Raw genomic sequence first — 23,211 nt, 5'->3', positions numbered from 1 at the left:
GAAACAGGCTTGCTACAACACAGCATTGCCCTGTGATTACCTTTTCCCAATCTACATGGACATGTATGCCTATTTACCTATGGCCGGTGACATGATGTCACAGTGTTATATATTCTTATATAGTAAGCAGTTCTTTCTCTTTTGTTTAGTGCTCCCTTTCAACAGAAAAGGTGACACTTGCTTCTCAGTCCAACAGTATCACAATAGATACTATGGCTCAATGTTTTGAAAAGGTAAGTTAACAGACAGCAGTCTAGTCTGATCTCCTATGTAGGGTCAACATTTTAAAACCAACTGCTAGGCTTAAAATAAAGTTTGCATCTAGTGAAGATCTCTTAAAAGTCTTTGATCTTGTCTTGATGATAAGCATGCTTGTGTTAAATATGGTTGAGCATATTTTTGAAGCTTGCTTACTGATGTTTCAAGCAAAGAGATGTCTCCATGTTCATGAATGATCTTGGACATCCTTATGACAACTTACTGATAGCTGACTGTTTGATTTGATCAATCAATCATTGTTTAAGGGTGGAGTAAGATGCTTGTCGCCCATGTTTGCTGTGTTAACTCCATCAGTTTATTCAGGAAGTTGTCAAAAAGAAGTCAAAAATTAATGAAAGGTTAATGTATATAAAAAACTTTAAATTAATATGTGTGATTCTGATGGTATTAGTGTGGCATGCATAGTTGTGGTCTGTTAAAACTTGTCTTTTCATTTCTTCAGAATCCAGACAAATGTGCAGCCTTGCCTGATGAGGTTCTAAATAAACGTCTGCTTCCTGCAATGTGCCAGGTATTTCTTAATGATTAAAAATAAAATTTACCAAATAGAAAATGGTGTTTCATGTTCTCCAAGAAAGTAATGCATGCTTGGGTTCGAGAAAAACTTCTAGTGGATGAAGGAGCAGAATGTAGGTGCATTTAACAGTTTTCCTTGATCTCAAAAGTGCATTACTGTATGTCCTTAGAAAACATAGGAACACAATCCTCTCTTTTAGTTTAGAGTATAGCATGAAAAAGCAAATTAAAATATCAACATCTGAAAAGGAATGGTGATTGTGCTGGCAACACAACATCTGGAACACATATTGTACATACATTATAATTTCCACAATTTCCACACAAGTTCAATTATTTTTATATAAATTAATGCATGCTCAGCTCCGATATAGCGGGTATACAACAGCTGAATATAGTGTTATCTGCCTGTTAACAATCAACATGGTTAATGTGTATATGTACTTGAAAAGTTATCAGCCCTGGCCTGTGGTGTTTGACCTAGTATAGATCTAGCTATATCCAGTTACAAATGAAGTTTTAACCTGGTTTTTGTTATACCCTGGGGGAAGTGTGATGGCCTAATGGTTAGTGTGCTGTACTCTGGACCAAGTGGCCCAGATTCAAGCCCTGCCCTGGGTCATGAGTTGTGTTCTGGAGAAACCAAGTTAAGTGCCAGCTGACCTTGGTACATGCACTAAGAATTGTCATCTGGAGCATGCATGTCTGAACCAATACTTGTTAGTGATCCTGTGCATGTCACCCAGTTGCACAAAGGTACATTTTCAAAATCTAAGATCTACACGTATGTGTGAGATTTTTGATTTATCAAAATTGGTTTGTTGAATGTTCCTTTAAATAGTTCATAACTCAGTCAAATGGATTTCCTTTGGAAGCTGAACAGAAAACCCTAGCTGGTAGAGTTCTGTCATACATCAGTGTTCATCACTTCTCTGCTCTCTTTAATCGCATTGCAATAAGGTAAACATTTTCTTATTCAAATACTGAATGTCCTTAACCTTGTCTTTACTAAACTTTCCCTTACTGTTTGTTAGCTACACACATACTGTCTTTTAATGTTTCACTGTTGAACCTCTCTAAATGGGTTTTGTCAGATAGCATTAACTAGCCATTGTTGATGGAGCACTTTCAAATGCAATGACTCAACAGTGCCTCAACAGAATTTTCATGCTGATTTTAAATTGTTTGAAAATTCAATTTATATTTTTGCAGAAAATATATTAACTAATAAATATTCTCCCCTACAGAAGGCTTTTGGCTTGACCCTCCTTCTACCCCTTCTGAAAATTCCAGTTTGGTTTCATACTGTGCTACCCATCACAAATGAGAACTTTTAAGCCTCCCCCCAGAATTAGACTAGCTCTGGGATGGGTGCAGGTATTCCCTGGAACTGCTCAGTTATTGTGGTCCAAGTAAGAAGAAAGTCTGTCCTTGGTTAGTTTCAGTCATTAATTAATCACATATTATTAAAATTCTGCCACATTTGCATATATGCCGAATGTATTACACACTGTGTGGTATTTTAATTTGCAGGCTACATGTTCTTGCAAACACTGAAGATAACTCTGATACTGGTGATCTAGAGCTCATTCGACATTTACATGTGAATGTGTCTTCTCTCAAAATTCTCTTGCAAGGTAGAAAATATTTTGAAATAATTTAATTTAAAGAACAAATTCAAGATTAAACTGTTTTCAAACAAAACAACCAGGTTGTTTAATCTTAAAATATATGCGAACCCCACCAGACTAGCAAGCCAGGGTAGTTAAGGCCGTTGGAGAAAGGACAGGAAGGAATGGCACCAAAATGCAAAAGATATGAATCATGTTACTTTGTGTGTGTAACTTTTATAAATAGTGACAAAGGAAGTACTGTACATGTATTTGGTCACTGTCCATCCATCCAACCACCCACTAACCAAGATTAAAGCTACATACATGTGCTTAATTTTATGAACATAACTCTTTAGAATACATTGTGCATAATGTACATGTACATGTTTCTCACAAACTTTTCTTTCAGAGAGCATTCAAGTATTTAGATCCTTGAAGAAGATTGGTCAACTTGCATTAGTATCTGGATTAGAAAAGGTAACATGATCATGTCAATAATAACTTTGATGATGATGATGATGGTAATACTTAAACCATGTGCATGCAATTGTATGAGTACAATGAAGCAGTGATGATATTATTTCAAGTACATAATTATAGTTTAATGTTTCATTTTTGTGCTTCCTCCTTTTTTTTCAGGCAATATGGAACTGGGTTGAGAATAGTCCAGATGAGTTTGCACGGTTGCAAAGACAACCCTCCCCTGAACTTTCAGGTATACATTTCATGTTATTGACTGATTGGGCATGCCAGACAGGAACATTTTTGGTTTACATGTTACAAAATATAGACAGAATTTAGTGCAGGCTGCTTATCCAGTGCATCTTTGAAATTTTTTCAGAGTATGCAGAAAAGCTCTTTGATCTGGTAGATAATTTTGCGGAGAGTTCCAAAAGGAAAGCTGCAGTATGGCCACTTCAAATAATGCTGCTTATTTTATGCCCGGTAAGAAAATACCTTTAATTGTCATACAATACAATAATGTTTATGTTATAATAATACATGTATGTGAAGATTGTGATGGTGTTGGTGGTGATTTAAATTTGGTGCTGCTGCTGTTGATGATGTTTATGGTGGCAAATGTGATTATGATGGAGGGTGGTAGGGATTATGATGACGACGACTCCGCCGATGATGCCAATGCTATTGACAGTTGTAGCTGCTGGTGACTGTAGTCACATAAGTGGTGATGACGAGATCTAAAACACCAACATCAGTGTTCAATAAGGAAAAAGATGAGGATGTCAAAAGAATGGACTTGTTTTTCATGAAGGAACCCCAGGATAAATATGTTATTTACAAGCAAAACTGTGTTAGGTACCCCAGTAAAACAGCCAATTGATAATGGACCAAAATAATTATTTTTGGAAAAAGATGGTAACCTTTAAAGAATAAGAGACTCATCATGAAAGCCCAACTGGCAAAATTCCTCAAGATTAACTGTCCTTGATTTACAGTATACATGTAGTTTAATATGTTTCGCCCTCAATTATTCTTACATTCAAGTAGGAAGATTTTTTTCTTTCATCAGAACATGCTGGAACAGATAGCTACAAGTGAAAAAGTGTTTGATGTCAGCAAGGCCAACAAGGTAAGCTCTGTCATCTTCTCAGGTCTTGGGAAATTTATAACTTAAAAATTAATTCATGGAAGTGAAATTGCTATTAAATACCCATGTGAACTGTACCCTTGGTTCAGTTGCTGAAAGGGCGTGCAAAGTTGTTCACCAGTTAAATCACTACCCAGTGGATAAGTGTTGTCAAAATCAATCCTGTCCAATAGATTTCAATTTGTCTCCTTGTGGAGATAACTTGGGTTCATGTAAACTCTCATGTTCTCTTTGGTTCTGTTAGAAAGAGTTTCTTGATCACCTGAAGAAGGCGCTTACCAGCACTAAGCATCTGACTGAGAGTGCAGCCGTGGTTTGCGTCAAACTCTGCAAGGTAGCAACTTACATGAAACCTGAGGACAACTCTGTGCTCTGCTTCCTGGTTGTCACCATGCTCAATGAATTAAAGGTATGGAAATGTGCAGTGCTTTTTTCATACAGTTGTCATTTGAGCATTGCTTAAATTATTGGACTTGGGATTGGGAGGTTAAGAGTTGAAGCACAGTCTCCTTCTCTGTTGTAAAGCAAAATGAGTTACTTTCATTGTTCCTCTCTCCACTGATGGGTATTGGCAAACTTATTTTAGAAACGTGACTAAATGCTCAAGAGGTAATCCGTTATTGAGTAGCATCTCCTGAAAGAGGAGTAACCATACCCCGTGAGTCACTTCATGCTAAAAATGGAAGTCTACATTTTGGCAATGTGTGGGTTCAGAAAATATCCATACCCATCCCTTTGAAGGTCATTGAAAATTCTGAGGGTGGTGCTGAGGTTTTTAAAGCTGAAAAATGTTAAGGAAAGTATGAAGCTAAACTGTAATTAACCCTAATCATAATTTCTGAATTTCTCAAGTGCTTTGCACCCTTCTCTTTGGAATATGGGAAACTTTTAAACTTGACTTAAGAACATTCACGTGTTTGCAACTCTGTCTTAAAAAACGGAAATTTACTTCTTGCAAAATACTTTATGTAAGCTTTTAAAATTCTCTTTCTCTTAATACCAGTTTGATTTACAAAATTGCAGTTACATTTATCAGCTGTAGATGAATAAAGTTGATTATCATTTTGTAACACAATCATTGTGCTTTTTATCATCTCTTCAGGCATTACTCTTCAATGTAAGCAAGCCATTCTCTTTAGGATCTGGCAGCTTTTTCACAACAGAGCAGCTAATGGTTGATTGCTTTGTGTCAAGTTTCCGAATCAACTACAGAAACAACCAGCATTTTGACATCTGCCTCCAGCCAAACTCTCCCATCATCTACCATTTTGTCTATGTGAAAGGAACTTATGCCATTGTGAAAGAGGTGCAGTATGCTATAAATCAGGGCAAAAGTAAACTGGCATAGTTAAATCTGGGATCCACTTGTGATCCACAATCTTCATTTACTTTTTTTAGTTAGCTATTGTAGATCATTTGTGTTAAGCATTTACCCAAAGGTTCTGGACATGCTTGAGTATAAAAGGGCACCTGTCAATCACCATCAAAGAAACCAATCAAATTGGACTTTTGATCTAATTTGATTGGTTAGAGAAGTTGGTCCAAAATAGAGTGCTCCACTTCAACAAACTGGTTCATTGCCTTATGTTTCCAGATGTTAAGTAGATTTTCACACATGCAGAAGATTGGGGATAAGAATGCAAAGTTATGATATGAGCCATTCAACTTGGTTAGCTAACCCAGTTTGACCAGAGAATGTGATTTTACTTTGCAACAGTTGGCGTGACCAGTTGTATTGGAAAGCATGCTAAATCTACTAGTCCATAGAGGTCTGGTGTTGGACAACAGGCCTTTCTTTCATAGTACATGTATGTCGTGTATCTCAAATTTCTTGACAATTGACTTTACCTTTTACTTCCAACTTTTGTCTAGACTCCTCTGAGTTGGTGGCCTAGGGCTGAAGTACTTCATCCTAAAGCCCAAGCTCTCAGACATATCTTCTTGGTACGTTAATACTCTAGTTCCTAGTACTGTGTAATTTTTGTCTTATATTGCTAGGTGTGAGGTGTCTGATACATCTTCCATGTACATTATGATTTTAGCCATTGCTAACAGTTAGAGGCACAGTGGCTCACAAAATTGCTATTGAAAATATCCACAGAGGGTTTGAGTCCACCCCTCTGGAAATTCCAGTTTTGCTTCACACTGGCCCTTAAAAGTTTTGACCTTTGATATTGCCACTCTCCTGGAATTTGCAATGATTCACTGTGGGTGGCCAGGGATATCTTTCTTGAACCACACAATTATGATTTGGACATTCAAATGAGGGGTATGGGTTAAGAGCTGGTGTTTTACAAGTGAGTGTGTGCTTTTTTGATTTCAGAGTATTTGTAATAAGGTTCAGAATGCTGAACAGGAGGGACAACAGTCAAGGCTGAGCCAGGTCAGTGTAAACAAACAGACAAACAAACAAACAGACAACAAACAAACAAACAAACAGACAACAAACAAACAAACGAACAAACAGACTAACAAACAATCAAACACACAGACAGACAGACAGACAGACGAACAAACAAATAAGCAAGCAAACAAAGAGACAAACAAACAAATAAGCAAGCAAACATTGAATAGGTAAGCAAGCTATCAAACAGGTAAACAAACAGAAATCATGTTGGTGAACTATTGATAAGCCATTGTAACAAAGAACTAAGCAAATACATGTATAAAAGCATAAGCTTGCAAACAAAGGGAAAAGAAGCAAAGTTAAAAGATAAGAAACAAACCATTACTTATGCAGTGAAGCATACAAACAGACAAAGCAAACATTAAATTCTGGGAGAAATAACTAGCATAGCAAAGAAATATGTGCATGCACACAAAACAATATCCAAAAACACAGGCTAGTGACTAAGCAAATCAGTTGTTTTAATATAACCAACCAAATCTTCACAATATGCTTTAGCAGTTATATATATTCTTTGTAGATCTACAAAGTGAAAGAGAAAAGGCACAAGGAAGATGAGCTGCATTCTAACAAGAAGCAAGACAAAGAGTTGTTGCTGTGGCTGGTGAAAATTTTTCATGCAGATCCTGTTTTTGCTTTTCATGTAAGTTGATTCATTTAATAGTTCCAAAAGTCTTATTATCTATCATCTAATGTATTTATAATAATCACTACAGCACCTTTTTTTGTTCACAGAATCCTGATCTTCATGGCTGGGAGATTCAAAAGAACTCAACCCAAGTAATAATGGGTGTGGTCAACCTCATGTTAACACCAACATTACCTTCTGAAATCAGACATGAAGCAGCTGAGGTACACATTATGTATACTTTAGTTAGTTCACATTCCCTATTCAGACTTAATCGAATAATAAATATGTATTATTATTAATTGATTTTCTAACAAGAATTTAGATGTAGATGCTGATCACTACAGCGACTCAGTATGATGCAAAATCTGGATATGGGCATGTGAATGCTTAAAGTAATTTGTTTTTCTTTTGTTTTGCAGACTCTCCTATGCTTCTTTCAAGCTGATCACATTGAGATGTGGAACCCAGTGGCACCAATTGCCACTTTCTGGGAAATCAGGTAGTACAACAGAATGACAGTAGTGTTCAAATGTTATTGATACAGCTGTTAGATCTACAGTGAGGACTCAAATATTTACTTGGAAGTTAAGAAATCACTATAGATTTAACTACTGCATGCCAATTTTTTTCATTCAGTTCACATGTGATGGTGTCTATTGCTGAGTTTCTCATTGGTCACGGCAGCCATGGAACAGTCCTGTTAAGATACTTGAGGGATCTGACCCTGAGCAAAAATGAGTTTCTGAGGAAACATAAGGTTTGTTTCATCTCTCTTCATTTTTTTGTTTGTTTGTTTTTAACACTTTTACTCATCAACTCCTGAGCTTCATAAACTGTAGTGTGCTGTCACTGCAACCCTCTAGCATTCAGTACGCAATGAAATATTACTGGTTGTTTGGTTTACGATTCCATTATGATAGAGGAATCTACTTTTAAGCATGGGCTACAGTCCTTAATGACAGCCCTGGGTTCTTGGTATCTTAAAGGACAATTTAATCATTATATTAATTTGCTTTTCCCACAGGAGCAAGCTTCCATAGGTTGTCACATACCAATCTGTACAGTTTCTCAAACTAAACTTGAGGTGTGTGCCATTCTCTGCTATTGGTGAAATACATGAAGCATAAATGATATTAAATTAAATTTTCATTTTTCTATTTTTTTAAGAGTAGAAGTTCTTTACTTCAGCCAGATAGATTCTCTAGGGTATTGACATATAAGGTGCCAGGAGGGTTGATACGTACAAAGTGTATGTATTGCCCAATAATTTTATGTAGCTCCATATTTATTGTTATTTTGTAATCTGGTATGCAATTGTTAAGTTTCTTTAGTTATGTTTTAATGCAGTTTATCTCCAAGGAAAAGCTCATTTAAGCCAAAGTTTGCATGTACATGTCAATGCTGAAGAAAGTTTAGCTGTAAGTTGAAAGAAATCATATGGCATGACGTATCATTTGTTTTGGCTTTCAGGAAGTATTTTTAACTTATTTATGGAATCCAGATATGGAAACAGTGTTGATATCTCTCGCCTGCTTTGGCCAAATGTGCAATGAAGCAGACATTGTCCAGAGTTCAGAGACTCTTAATGTACTTCAAATCTCCCAAAACTTGAATGTGTACAATGAGCTGTCAAATGAGGCCACCAAATTCACAGCTGGTAAGTATCACTTGATGGTGAATTCTGGTCTTAGAGACCAATTTGGGCCCACAGTGTTTGTCTTGCTAAGGATATGATTGCAGGAAGGTGTGGTTAGTGCGCTTGACATCTGATCGAACAGTCTGGGTCCAATCCCTGGCTAAGGACATTGTGTTGTGTTCTTGGGCAAACCACTTTACTCTCACAGTGCCTCTCTCCACCCAGGTGTATAAATGGGTACCTGCAAATTTAATGCTGGGGGTAACCCTGTGATGGACTAGCATCCCATCCAGGGGGGAATAGAAATACTCCTAGTCGCTTCATGCTACAGAAACCAGTGATAAGCGTCTGCCTGATGGGTCACTTGGCTTGTATGTAGACCAAGCATTTGATTGTGCTGTGATGTTGTAGCAACTTCTAGCAGCTATGAGTACTTGCGCTATTCCTTGACTGGGAGATGAAAATTGAATTTAACTTTATGAGTGTTTCAACGAAGATTTTCCAATAATGGCATTCTTATCCCCTGACTGTGTAGTGGATAACTTGAAGTGTTCTTGGTAAGCTAAGTAGCCTCTGTAGTCTATCGACAGATTTAATTTTGTGCTCAATCGCTAATCTGTCAAGTAAGTGCTAGTTATGTCACTGCTTACAGTTGAAAAGGATGGAGTTTTAACATGAAATTTTCAAAAAGATTTCCCAGTTATATCAACTGAAGAACATCATGAAATATAAGAAATGAGTCAAAATAAACTGAGATTAAAGTTTCTTAACATTTTATTCTATTGCAGGTCGAGCAGCACTACAAAAACGCATCATGGCTTTGTTAAGGCAGCTTGACCGACAAACGGCAGGAAACATTCAGGTACAGCATTTTGAATGTGAATGTACCGTAAGTGTCTTTTGCTAAAATTATGTCCACATAATGGTGCTTGCCTCAAATAGCTCATAACAGGTGTATTTCAGTAATTATTTTCTAAGCTTTGCTTGATTGTGTTTCATTTGGTGCAATGCGTCATTTGGTGTTCATCTGAATTTCTGTGAACATTATTTTGTTTAGTCACATGACCATCTGTGCCATGTTAATTAAGAAATCATTTTCGAACTAGATCACTTATAAGTATTCAAGACATTATTTTCACTTGCAGTGAAAGCTGAGAAAAAATCTGACGTTTCAACAGGATTTTGATTGGCTTCTGTGATAACAATGCAAAGCCAGGTAACTGTTGTGCTTATATGTTTTACTTCGTAACAGGCCTGGGAAAGTACTTACTCAAAATGGCAGAGGTTAACCTTTGACCTTGTGCACTTTGCTAAAGAAGACTCCTCTTCGATAGATGTGCAAAAATATTTGAGGCGGAGATCAGGATCAAAAATCACCACTGAAAATATGCAGGTACATGAAATTATATTTTTTTGTCATTTTTGCTACTGTAGTTTATGTATGCTAGAGGTTTCACTACTTTACTACTACACTGTAACTGGCACATGTGCAAGTTACAACGTTAATCATTCAGTTTCGTTGTTTATTAAAAAAATCAGAAGCATAACATTCCTTTCGTGTGTTCCAACCCCCTACCCCTTGGAATTTCCACTAGCCCTCCTTGGGTCGGGTATGGATATTTTTTGGAACAACTGATGCATTTGTTGCAACCAAATTTCATGTCGTTGTAGATAAAGTGACCATCTTGTTCATAAATACTCATTTGTTTTCATTTTCATTTCATGCAGGCATCTTTAAATGAATGGACATACATGACAGGGTTTCTTTGTTCATTAGGAGGAGTGTGTTTGACCTCATTACAAACAATCAGGTATTGTTCTATTCACAGCTATGTTGTTTCGAGATTATTTTTAGTACCACATAAGAAGGGTGCTATATCGTTATGTTTGCAGTGTGAATGTCCTGACATAATGACATTATAGCAACATAACAACATCATGTATGGGTTATTGACCAAGTATGAGGTTAAGATGGCTGGATATTGGCCAAGCTCTTTTTTTGCGTGTTTATGGACTGAGATGGAGTCGGGGTCCATAAACTCGCAATAAAAGAACGAAGCCAATATCCAGCAATCTTGACTGAACAAGCTTGGTCAATAAAAGATTTATTATCTGGCTTTCGGGGAAATTTTTCTTGCGGGACATGAGGGGTAGTCCCAAGCGGGCAAGATAGCTCCATTTTGCCCTCTTGGGTAGCCAATCACAGCACAGGATTTGATTCATCTTGCCCGCTCACGGAGCTAGCCATATAATAAAGCAACATAACAACATGAACATAACAGCATAAGGAAAAAACCCTTTATGTCAATGTTGTCATCCCTGTTAAACTGTCTTTTTGTCACTGAGATTTGAGGCTACATGGTTTATTACATTTTCATCTTTAGAAATGTTTTTGTTTAAATTCTCTACTTGTTGTAGAAGATACAGCCGGAGTCTCCCTTCATCTGTGCACTCCACAACTGAACAACACAACACTGAATGTGCTACAGTAACAAAGTAAGTCAGTTCTGTTTGTGGTAAACTAATCTGAATTATTTAATACTAAAATTTATGTCCTGTATGTACGCTTATAGTACGGTAGCAAATTGTTGAGGGTTAGCACTGCCCGAGGCTTATGAGGTTTTATTACGCCACGCCAGAAATATTCTATTTAACCTCCTGTAAACAATGTATATACTTCCCATAAAATGACACTAGAAAGTCATCACAAGGGTACCAATGTCTAGAGGTGTTATTTTGCCTTCACCTGTTTTAATTTTAACCTATTTTCTTTATATCCGTACAAGGTTTATGCAAGACTTATTGAGTCTTCTAGTTTGCAGTAATGAAAAAACAGGTTTACAGGTTGGTACAGTATAAGATGCTGCAAGATATATGCATGAACTGCTTGTAATGAACTGTCTTGTTCTGAACATTTATTTTGATTTGTGGTTGATGAGAGGCATGCTAGTGGCAATTCATGCAAAAGGTTTTGTGCACAGGTCATCGAAAGTGGAGGCAATAACTGGAACATTCAGCCTTAAATACCAGAGCTGCGTCAAGAAACTACATCCAAAACTTGCATGAATTGTATTAATGTAATTGCTGTATTGTAGATAGTTATCACTGTGTCTGATTGTGGCCAGCCAAAACAGGATTTACTAGCTATTATCTTTGTGATATTTTAATTTATTAATTAATGGCAAATTTATCTGTACAGATACGCAGCACAGTAAATGAGTTGGTTGGTGTTGAGCTCAGTCCAAAACTTTACCCCATTCTGCTGACGCAGATTATGATAGTGGTCAACAGTTTCTTCACACCTTCTGGCCAGGTTAGCCTTTCCCTGTCAGTGTTAAAGATCATTAAAAAGCAGACCTTGTAGACCAAAAGAGGCTTGGTTTAATGCAACGTCTGGGAACAAGAATTGATTGAGCTTGCTGATTTGGTAAAATCACTCACAAAGTACAACGTCGTAACTGAAATCCCATAGTTAGATAATTGGTAGTCTGTTTTCTCTTGAAGTTCAGCAGGGGTCATGAGGTGAGACGCTTTAGCCTAAAGGGGAATGGGACGAGACATGGGCATGCATCCTGCCTTATTCCCTCTCGGCCATACCGCCCTTTTGCGTTCCCGATGACTAAACACTTGTTTAAGTGACCCTTAGAGAAAAAACTGGTTGCCAACAGTCTATCCCACTGAATGATCCTGACATTGTGACTATTGAAGTGCCATGCATATGTACACGATATTTGTGATTAGACAATAAAGATTGCAAAAGCTTCTCACGAATGCTTTTGTGACAGGCATGGTTATACAAGGCAAAAGGTGGTCTTTGCTCTCCTCTCGTGCAGAATATGGAAATAATTTATAAATAAAAGAGCTGTTCATGAGCACTCCTCTATTGTACCTGGAAATTTTTTGTTATTCATTATTGTATGTGGCTCAAACCAAGTTCTTTACATTTTAGGCGGTTATTCAAGACAAGCACACTCTCTTCATTGAACAGGTATGTGTAAAGGATGGGGAGGGGGGCATACTCCTAACTTCCACTGTGACCTGGAGACAAAGCAAAGATACATACAGTTAATGTAATCTTGTCACTAAACTTATGTTTTACCAATTACCACGTCAACCATAAAAGATGATTATTTGTAATACTTGAGATACTAATCTGAGATTTCAGCCTTATTCAATACCTTCCAATGTGGACTTTGTCCAGGCTCTCATACGCTGTGGCGCAGGCAAAGACAAAGCTGTGAGAGATGAGTCAGTGAGCGAAGCATGCCGTTAAAAATGAGACACCCCCCTCGCCGATTCGTCTCTCACGCCTTCGCTTTTGCTAGTGCCGCAACACACGAGAGCCTCCTCGCAGGCTACTTCAAGTGTTACAGTGAGAGACCATTCTTGTTGGTTTGTTTTCTGCAGATTATTGTGATAATTAAGCACATCTTGGAAAAGAAACTTGGACGCAAAGATTACTTTCAGATGAGTGGTATTGATGCGATGATTTTGTCATTTGTAAGGTCAGTATTCTTGTTACCATGTTGTTACTTTTTTGTAATGAAACAAGAACAGTTTAATTGATTTGTGTGGCGCAAGTTAGTCTTGATGCCCTTTAGATCTTGAAGAAAGGCACTAACTGTGCCTAACTATCAGAATATGGATTGAAATGACCAGAAATTTAGCTCCAAGAGAATCATAATAATAATATTATACATACATGTACGTTGAACTTATGTCCTGTAGCAACAGTTTTTGGGAAGGTTCCATAACATGCAAGACTGTCACTCCTGAAGGCAATCGTAAACTCTTGCTCATCATGCATGTCTCTTGAACGTAACAAAGTCTCCTTGTTTTTCAGGTATGCAAGAAACCTTCCAGTCAGCCGCCAGTCCCTGCAGATTAAATGTAAACTCTGCCAACTAATTGACGTGGTAAGGATTTTGGCAACGAGTGAAATAAATTTGTGTGCAAATAAATGGATGGAAGCTGATGATAAGTTGACCTTTAATTTGTTGTTGAGAAACGCTTAATTAAGCAGTTGTTATCCAACAATAAACATAACGGGATGGACTAACGAACGTGACATCTCACACCAAAACGTACTCTAACGGATATCTCTTAAATGGTCAAAACGAACGGCTTACGAAAGGGTGGGAAACGGATGTTAAAGCAATTTAAAATGGTTTCAAATACCGTTCGAACGGCGAGGAAAAATTTCGAACGGATGCTGTCACGTTCGAACAGCACAGGAAAAGGTTCGAAGGGCTTACGAAAAATTTTGACCAGATGATGCTAGTCGTTCGAACGGATGATGGCAGCCGTTCAAACGGCCGAAGAAAAAGTACTGAACGGATGCGTGGTTGAAGAAACTTCGAATGTTGCGATCGGTTTGTTGATCGGTATAATGCTCATAGAATAGCTCCCTATTTATTTTGGTAAACAATAGTTGATGGTTTGTAATGGTGTTGGTGACAGGTTATGGCAAAAAGAGATGAGTTGTTACTTCACCAAGAAGTGAAGCTAAGAAACAAGCTGGTCGAATACCTGACTGACTGGGTTCTTCCATCTGCCGAACACCATCAGGCTGAGGGGATCCCTGCGGAGCTCTCTGTCTTGTCCAAGTGAGTAGCTCTTTTAAACTCTCAATTTGGAATTGCCAGCCTTTTAAGGCTTGTTTATTAATTCTACCATGATAGTTTTTATATACTTAAGGCATACGTCTAACAAAATACGTAGACAACCCCTTGCAACAAGAATATGTGTTCCTTGTAGAGAAATATGCCAACTTATGAAAGCTTAAAAAATGTAGTGCTTGTGTGTGTCTGAGACCATAACCCAGTGTCCATTTCACCACAATTAGACAATGGAAGTGGAGGTCTGATTGTGCGGTGAAACTCCGCCTTACGGCCACCCCCTTACTATGGGCAGTCATTTTTGTCCAGACAGAACGACCTTTCGCTTTTTTATAAGAAAACCCCATTAATCCGTCAATTATGATATACATGTATCTTTCAAGAGGTCACTGAAAGTAGACCAGTCACGAAAGTTGACCCTACCCTGTTAATACGGCCATGAGTATTTGGACGTATTAACGGTAATGCGGCCAAATATTCATGGCCCGTTGGTGACCGTATTAACGGGGTTGCACTGTACTTCAAAATTAAAACCCACTTCTGTTCTTCAGTAACATTTGATGACAAATAATCAATTGATCCACAAACCCTTTTTTTTTGTTTCTTAGAGACCTCGATGCCACTGTCATGCGTGCAATAGCTTCACTACTGTCAGGTTTACCCCTGCAACCTGAAGGAATGGAGACAGACATTGTGGAGGCCAAGTCACAACTCTTTCTCAAGTGAGCCTTGACAATTTGAGTGTAACACGAGTTAGGGGAAAATATTTTGCAAAATACTTGGACCTCAAGAGGCTTTTCACCTTTTAGTTTGTTCATGCATGTGTGTGTGTGACTTCATTTGGTCACTTGTGCATGCTCGCTTTCGGTTTCTGTAACAGCTAGCTTTTCTCATGGGATAGGGCCATTAACTGCGCCCAAACCCCAACCTGGAGGAACAGGAGATCACTCTTTGTCTGGTCTCTACCCTTCGATGCATCAGCATGGGTGACCCTATCAGGAGTGCAACACTCCAGCCGACATAGCTGTAGGGGTCATAGAGACAAACAAACTGCCCCACTATGATAAGGTGGTGACCCCATTCGGAGCAGCCTTATGGCAGCCTACTGGCGCAATAAGAGGAGATACTATGATGATGCACACATGCTCAAATGATAATAATATGCTGGAAAGGAAGGTGTTTGTTTCTTTTATGAAAAACATAATGAGAATGCTTATGTGGCAAAAAATGCACCTTTTTTCCCGGTAGTTTTGGTCAAGACTACTCGTCCAATACATGGTGGAAATGTTTTTCAACGACGGATATTTTCTTTAATATACTGCTTAGTCCTTGCTTAGAAGCCCTGTAAGTGAGTTTATTTTTTATTGCACACTCAAATTTAGGTACTTCACTCTATTCATGAACTTGATGAACAGAGAGAAGGGTACAATAACAGCTGAACAGCGGGAGGACAAAGGTGACGTAAATCACAGCGCATCTCAAACACTGCATCAAAACACAGTCCAGGCCATGTCCAATCTGCTGAATGCTAATATTGATACTGGGCTCATGTATGCAATAGGTAAGTAAAGAGAGACCTGGCACACAGCTGTATTTAAAGGCACCTTGTCATCTATTTCTCCAATGATTATAAGAATTGAAAAAAAGCAGATCTGTATTAGAAAATTTTTTTGGACGATTTACATTTCGGACAAAGAAAGTGTCCGAAACTAAAACCATCCGAAATTTTTAAGTGTCCGGAATTTGAAGCGTCCGAAATATTTAGAGTACGGTATGAAACTTTTAAAGTACGTAGTTTCTTGGGCGATGCCATCACATGCACTCCAAGAAAATATTCATCATGAGAGATCTAGAACTTGGATTGGGTTTTGCTCGTTCTATTTATCACTGGAAAGGAAAATGTGTCTTTTATGGAAAATATAATGCAGGAAAATGCCATTCTATCGTTTTCTCAGATGTTGCTTCAGTTTAATTCGTGTTTTGTAGGCGTAAATTTACTTGAGCTGTGTTTTAGAAAAGTGTCCGAAATTTTTTGTCCGAAATAGGATTAAAGTGTCTGAAAATTGAACATGTATCTGAAATTAAAACGTCCAAAATTTTATGCAAGGACACCTGTAGTGTAATGAGTGTTAGACAGAGATTTTTCGGCTATTCGAAGCTCAATTTCATGATGCCCAAAATGTACACACTTATATCATAGGAACATAACGGTAATAATTTGACTACATGTAGAGCAGAGATTGACAAGTGCCAGGAGCCCATTTGTACGTTATGGTAGGTAATGTTTGTGGGGATGGAAATGGCAATACAATATGGACAACGGGCAGTTATTGGATTACACTTGTTGAGGGAGGTTCCTCATCTATTTTCATTGCCATCTTATGGTAAATGTTTAAGGTTGGTTTATTCCTTTATCTTTGTAGGCCTTGGTTACCATGACGATTTGCAGACAAGAACTGTGTTTATGGAGGTGCTTACAAGGATTCTTCAACAGGTTTGTGATAACAGCTTTATTTTGCTAATACTCTGGTTGATGATATTTATTTTACTGTACATTTATCCTCTGTTTATATATGGAGCCATTTTTTACGATCTTGTAACAAGATCACGCCTAGGGAATGGGCTTGATTTTAAAATCCTTATAAACTAAGGAGGACGGTTAGATAATTACTCATGATGTAAAGCAGACCTCTATTGAACTACTGACAGGCATCCAAAATCTGGCGATATTAAAGAAGATATTAAAGGAGTCATTAATTAAGGAAAACCGAGTATAGTTTTGTTCAGGACAAGACCAAAAGAAATGACCCAATAGTTTGACTGAACAAACATGTTGCCTCAGTATTTTATTGTTTAGAGCAAGCAGTTTGTCATCACCAGGTTTTCCTGTTAGGCCCTCTATTTTATCCATAAGTAGTTACTGTATTACTTATGGCTGACTTGTGCAAATGTTCATTTTTAGGGCACTGAATTCGACAATTTGGCAGACACAGTGTTGATGGACAGGTTTGATCGACTGGTGGATTTGCTGACTCTAACAGGAGAAAAGGGCAAGCTCCCTATAGTCATGGCCTTGGCTAGTGTGGTACCAGCACAACAGATGGTAAGCTATATTTTGCAAAAATCATTGTAGAATGGCAATGTCCAAGGTTTTCTCTTCGAGGCATTCAGTTAGTTGGGACGCAGCGCGAAAAATGGCGCACGAAAAAATAGAGGAGAAACGCGGCGCATCAAGCGTATCCCATCCAGGGGGGAGTAGAAATACTCCTAGTCACTTCACGCTACAGAAACCAGAGAGATACACCAGCCTGATGGGCCACTTGTCTCGTATGCAGACTTCACCTTTATTTTTTGTATTTCAGGATGAACTGGCTCATGTTCTGGTCACGCTGTTTGATGACAGGCAGATTCTACCGCAATTGCTGAATAACCTGTTCGCTATGGAGGTTTGTTCATTTACAAAGCACTTGAGTACAGTACAGTCTTGTTAGAAATCAAACGAGCGATTATTGCTATTTGCAAATGCAGGGGGAACAGAAGACTGCATAGGAAGGGACCTCAGACCTCACAAGCAATGGCATTGGAAATCCGCCGTATCTAAAGTTATTCAGTTCAAGCTGTAATGTTAATTAAACAGTTTTAATAGCAGGGTTTTGCTAAGCTGTCCTCCTTTAGTGGAGAGTTTCCCTGAGGTGCAAACCATCCACCAGTTCGTCCAGACTAGCGTACTCCCTACTCGTGTCAGGCTGAGGAAATCTAAAAAAGCCCAGTCAAAACAGGGTTAATGAAATAAATTCACCGTTGTGACGGCTGTTGTAATTGCATACACTGTAATCACATACATTGTAATCACATACATTGTAATCACATACACCGTAATCACATACACTGTAATCACATACACTGTAAGTCGTCCGAGGAGAATAGTTCTGAAACGCGTGGTAAACGTTAAGACGGATTAAGACACATTAACCTTTACTTGACCAGGTGTACAGCACAGAGGGGATGCAGACACTTTTCAGAGGAAACAGCCTCTCAAGTAAAACCATGGCGTACTGTTTTAAGGCATTTGGTGGTAATTACCTTCACACACTGTTAGCACCACTCATAGCTCCGATGTACAAAGAACGGATCTCATTTGAAGTCGATCCCACGAGGTTTGTTTACAAGATAGTACTGTACATGTAGTCTTATTGCTAGTTGTGTTATTGCATTTTGTTTAATTGTTTTGTTTCTTCAATACCAGGCTTGAAAAAGGCCAAAATGTGGAAGAGAACAGGAATAATCTGATTAAAGCGGCACAGAAATTCATCAATGAGATTGTCATTTCTGCTGAGAGGTAAATTGTATTTTATGTTTTGTCCAACGATTGGACTGTCCCTCGTTCGCTTGGTCCGTGGAGCGAGACCGTAAATAAACCGCGAGGAAAAAAATGACGGCGTGAAATCGTGGGGGCGAGACGCGCGCGAGACGAGACGAGATGCGAGACGAAACGGGACGAGACGCGTGGTTCTCGCCCCCAGGAATTTGCGGGGCCATTTTTTTTCTCGCGGTTTTCTTTCGCGTCACGCACGACGGACTAATCGAAAGTGGGAATACTCGTAGTCGATTGGACAAGCTGTGTATGACTTTTAATGGCCTCAAGGCACCCTCTCCTTTTTCTTTACAAGACCCTGTTCGTCACCTGAACGCTTTTTTGATCGTTCTCACTGACTGAGAGCCTGAAACAGGCTAGACTTTTAACAGAAGTGACGTCCGGTCAAGTGAATCTTTCTTTCAGCTTGACTGAACGCCGAAGTTCTTTCTTATCTTGTATATACTTTGAGAGCGAAGAAAAGATTAAATATTAATGGCGCAGAAACAAGTTTCTCATCCTAATCCTTTCATTCTTTTAGCTTCCCCATTCAACTGCGAAGTCTGTGCAACTGTCTACGGGAGGTAAGTGCGCCTTTTAAGAATTTAAAGCTGTACACAGCTTTAAATTCTACTCTGTTGAACAATTCTTGAGACGGCCATAATATGATTGGGATTTGCACCGTGTTTTTTTTGTTGGATTGCAGTTCTATGTTTCTTTATTTATAGCTAACTTTCTCTTAGCGATGTCGTTGATTAATGTTACCCGTGGTGGTGAAGCTTGCATATCCGGTTAGCTATGCTGAAAGGGACTACAATCGCGGACAAAACTGTTGAGACAACTGAGTCAAAAGTACACTTATAAGACATTCGCACTCTTATTACCTACTTTTCCTCGCCCTTTCCCTCTTTCAATGTTGCTTTGTGCGTGAATGGTTCGTCGTAAAAGATATTTTCCAAAAAACATAGGACAACATTGAGAAGGGAGAGTGAGAGGGGGCATTTCTGGGCTGGGGGTGTCGTTTTCGCATCGCAGTTTGAGGAGAACGGCTTTAATATGTCTTTGTCTCGACAGATTTTGTCCGAGATTGTACGTAGGTTGGTCTTTGGTAGGGCTAACCGTCCTTGTTTTAGTGGTCGAACGGTAGCGGTTTGACAAAGATCTGTCCTTGGTCCTCTCAGTTGGTTGGGTGGACAATGGGCTAATCGCATGAAGTAAATTGATAAAACCTACAAGGCATTATAGGCAAGCGCAGTCGCCTCATGGTTAGTGGGCTTGACTCCGGACTAGCATCACATCCAGGGGGGAGTAGAAATATAGTTGCTTCATGCTACAGAAACCGAAGATAAGCGCCGACCTGATGGACCACTGGGCTCGAATTAAGACTTAACCATAAGGCCTTATGTGCCACTAGGCAGTTAACAGAGTCGCCACGTGATCTAAATGATACATGATTTTGTTGTCCATAGACTGTTCATCAGAGATTTCCTAAGCACAGCTTAGAAGCAGTGGGCAGTGCGTTCTTTCTGAGGTTCATCAACCCAGCAATAAGTATGTTTAACTTTGTGCGCTAATCTACTTAAGGCCTCCAACACAATGTCTTTGATTGTCAGCGAATAATATCTAAGTGTCTATAACTATAATGTCTTATAATTTCTTAGTCAAATTAAATGACAAGTAGTTCAGACTTTAATCATCGTTTAATCATCGTTTTTCTTTTGTCCAGAGGAATACTTCATGATATGACATTTCATTTACAAGATGACACAAATGTTACTTTCCCCAGTCTATAGTAAATAGATATTAACGGAGAACATGTAAAACTATCAAACAGTTTGATATTATTACCGTACTTGAAACTTAATCTACAGTACAAACGGCCAAATGTCTGAAGAGTAAAACTACTGATAAAACGTGCTTGTTGACATGAGAAAAAGCTGTTCAACCTGAGTAGCTCAATTTCAATTACAATTGACCATAGTTTCCATCTTGGAGTACAAAAATCGCTTGTTAAGAACCTCTGAATGAAGTTCTGGCCGGAAAAATATTGTTACATATTATGCGTTGAGACTTGCCTAACATTAAGGAAACGTTTTTTCTTAAGCGTCACCACATGCAACTGGAATTATTGACCAGGTTCCTTCAGAAGAGCTGGGAAGAGGACTTATGTTATTGTCAAAGGTGGGTGCTTAATAGCAAGCTGTCATTCTTTGATTTGTCATAGTGGCACTGTTTTTAAGCGGTTTGACGCAGTGGGGAGCAGGGATGGCGTAGTGATGAAAACACTTGCCTCCAGTGTCATATGTGGGTTGAGTTTCTTGCTGGTTCTCGTCTTGTTCCGAGGGATTTCCCTCGGGTACTCCGTTCCCCCCTCTCTCCTCAAAACTAGCATTTACAAATTCCAAATCGACCTGGTAGGAGAGGGTGGCAGAATTGTTACCTTAGTTTTTTCCTTTTTGTGAGGTTAGACGTGCTGCAAGACTTGGCCAATTTGTAAAGAGATAATTGAATATTTCGTTGTTGTTTTCAGGTTCTTCAGAATTTGGCCAATCATGTGCTGTTTACTAAAGAGAAACACATGGAACCGTTTAACGGTTTCCTTCAAGCAAACTTTGATAAGGCGAGAAAGTAAGTCTGTTTCCTTCACGCGATATAATAGGCCATTTTCGTATTCTCGATATTGGACTGGAACTAGCTTGTAATGGAGGCTCATGCGGGGAAATATCATTAAAAGGAGATTAATGTCATTTACATTTGAAAAGATTCCACGCATGAGCCTCGCTGGCACGCTAGTTCCAGTCCAATACCGAGAATACGAAAATGGCCCATTAGGAAGAAACAACATATTTATGATGGTTTGCCATTCGAAACTAAAATTCATATCTTCGCGCCGCCGTGTAATACCCTCTATACATCAGCCTAAAGGCTCTACCTTTGACAATTGGACACCCCACATGTATCTGTAGTTCTTGTCCCAACTCATGTAGTATTGAAAAATCGCTCAAAATAAATCTCGGATGGAAACAGGTGTCCATCACTTTACAGAGAGTTGAATTGAATCAGATTTGGATGGATATTTTGTACTTTGCAGATTTTTCAGTGTCATCTCGTCAAAGTGTCCCTGCAAGAGAGACGAGGACAGCACTAGTTACTCTTTCATTAGTGACAGCAGCGTATTAAGCCTTCATAAACTCTTATGGGATCACCAAGAAAAGATCGGCACTTATCTGGCGACGAAAAGGTGAGCAGTGATCCGCTTTGTGAAAATTATCGTAGAATTTTATTGTATTTGTTATTTATAACTTGACTTTTTGTTTAATTGCACGAATTTGTGCAAAAGAAACGGATAGAGGATGATTTTCTGCGCAACTCCCATCAGATTTTGAACAGTAGAATTTTTGTCATTATGCTTAGTCTATGGTTCAGTGGCAGGTATATGAAATAAATGGTCACAGGCTAAGGTTTCTATTTAACAATTAGATTACTCGCTCTCGATTTCTGTGAATAATAGTTGACTCGGGCGTCGCCATTTTGTTAACAACCTCACACAGCTAGGCTACTCACTATGTACAACAGAATAGATAATGAGTAGTATAGCCAATAAGAGGACGGCATTCGTGATGGAACGCTAATATAGACTAGTTAGCTGGAGCCAAATTAATCTTTTTGCGGTTTGACTAAAGACCTAGAGGGGCGATGAAGCGAAAGTAAAACGATCAATAAAAAAGAACTTACCGATAAATAGCACACCTGCTTGGTTCCAGATGGGTTTTCAAACATAATCCATTCTTCTCTTTCAGTGAATTCAAGACGTTTGGTAGAAGACCGTTTGAGAAAATGTCGACTCTTCTAGCTCATCTCGGACCACCTGATCAGCAGAAAAATCATTTTTCACACGTGTAAGTTTCAGCCCTGTTTATAAAATCATTTAATTGTGCTAATTATTGCACTTCTACACCTACATGTAGCGACATCGCATTCTAGGGGATTTTCTGCTGTCCCATTTATATGTGACAATAAAATTAAATAAATCCTTTGGGAAAAAGCAAGATACATGCAGCATATATTTGTCAGTAATACTTGTGGAGAGTATCAGACTAGGTTTGTGCTTAATCCACTTCCTCAAGTATGCTTTTGTTATGGAAAAAAAAACTTCAGAATTGCTCCAGCATTTAAAACAACTAATGCTTTGTCCCAGCGTTGTCAGTTTGTTGAAGTTAGTGGTGTGTTATGGCAGTTCCTGATCCACTCACTTCTCACTCCGGTTAACTACTGAAGAAACGTTTAGCACGGTACTGTACCAGGGTTTCTGCGTACAGACGTGTGTGTCCTCGTCGCAGGTCTTGGTGAACGAAGAGTAGAAAGTTTGGTGTCTTGTTTTTGAAAAGAAAGTCCTTATGCGAAAGGGCCTCGGTAGTCATGCAAAACCAAAGAGTGACTTTATGCAACTGTAAAGTAGCATTTTTGTTTGCAGCTTGATATTGGCTAAATTTCGTTTCCTATGCTCGGCACTCGAAGGGATAAGTCCCCGAGACTAGTCCTTGCGAC

General features: G+C 38.7%; 1 protein-coding gene across 1 annotated transcript in view; it reads left to right on the top strand.

The window, feature by feature from the left end:
• Nucleotides 1-23,211, top strand: part of LOC145462707 (neurofibromin-like) — a 46,000-nt gene that overhangs the window by 3,073 nt on the left and 19,716 nt on the right. Inside the window, exons 3-43 of the mRNA XM_081446286.1 lie at nt 150-233; nt 722-790; nt 1,637-1,755; nt 2,329-2,432; nt 2,818-2,885; nt 3,048-3,123; nt 3,250-3,353; nt 3,940-3,999; nt 4,262-4,426; nt 5,120-5,323; nt 5,890-5,961; nt 6,341-6,400; nt 6,945-7,067; nt 7,160-7,276; nt 7,475-7,554; nt 7,692-7,812; nt 8,080-8,139; nt 8,526-8,712; nt 9,480-9,553; nt 9,944-10,084; nt 10,420-10,502; nt 11,110-11,187; nt 11,478-11,535; nt 11,891-12,004; nt 12,641-12,679; nt 13,099-13,196; nt 13,535-13,607; nt 14,152-14,297; nt 14,918-15,031; nt 15,692-15,870; nt 16,733-16,803; nt 17,272-17,412; nt 17,672-17,755; nt 18,297-18,466; nt 18,556-18,648; nt 19,205-19,247; nt 20,133-20,214; nt 20,768-20,844; nt 21,194-21,291; nt 21,755-21,904; nt 22,464-22,562. Of these exons, the coding sequence (XP_081302412.1) occupies nt 150-233; nt 722-790; nt 1,637-1,755; nt 2,329-2,432; nt 2,818-2,885; nt 3,048-3,123; nt 3,250-3,353; nt 3,940-3,999; nt 4,262-4,426; nt 5,120-5,323; nt 5,890-5,961; nt 6,341-6,400; nt 6,945-7,067; nt 7,160-7,276; nt 7,475-7,554; nt 7,692-7,812; nt 8,080-8,139; nt 8,526-8,712; nt 9,480-9,553; nt 9,944-10,084; nt 10,420-10,502; nt 11,110-11,187; nt 11,478-11,535; nt 11,891-12,004; nt 12,641-12,679; nt 13,099-13,196; nt 13,535-13,607; nt 14,152-14,297; nt 14,918-15,031; nt 15,692-15,870; nt 16,733-16,803; nt 17,272-17,412; nt 17,672-17,755; nt 18,297-18,466; nt 18,556-18,648; nt 19,205-19,247; nt 20,133-20,214; nt 20,768-20,844; nt 21,194-21,291; nt 21,755-21,904; nt 22,464-22,562 (4,178 nt within the window). The remainder of the gene's footprint in view (nt 1-149; nt 234-721; nt 791-1,636; nt 1,756-2,328; nt 2,433-2,817; nt 2,886-3,047; nt 3,124-3,249; nt 3,354-3,939; nt 4,000-4,261; nt 4,427-5,119; nt 5,324-5,889; nt 5,962-6,340; nt 6,401-6,944; nt 7,068-7,159; nt 7,277-7,474; nt 7,555-7,691; nt 7,813-8,079; nt 8,140-8,525; nt 8,713-9,479; nt 9,554-9,943; nt 10,085-10,419; nt 10,503-11,109; nt 11,188-11,477; nt 11,536-11,890; nt 12,005-12,640; nt 12,680-13,098; nt 13,197-13,534; nt 13,608-14,151; nt 14,298-14,917; nt 15,032-15,691; nt 15,871-16,732; nt 16,804-17,271; nt 17,413-17,671; nt 17,756-18,296; nt 18,467-18,555; nt 18,649-19,204; nt 19,248-20,132; nt 20,215-20,767; nt 20,845-21,193; nt 21,292-21,754; nt 21,905-22,463; nt 22,563-23,211) is intronic.

This window comes from Orbicella franksi, chromosome 12 (genome assembly GCF_964199315.1).
Source record: "Orbicella franksi chromosome 12, jaOrbFran1.1, whole genome shotgun sequence".
Classification (NCBI taxonomy): Eukaryota; Metazoa; Cnidaria; class Anthozoa; order Scleractinia; family Merulinidae; genus Orbicella; species Orbicella franksi.
The sequence above is the reverse complement of the archived record's forward strand: the minus strand, read 5'-3'. Positions and strand labels throughout refer to the sequence as shown.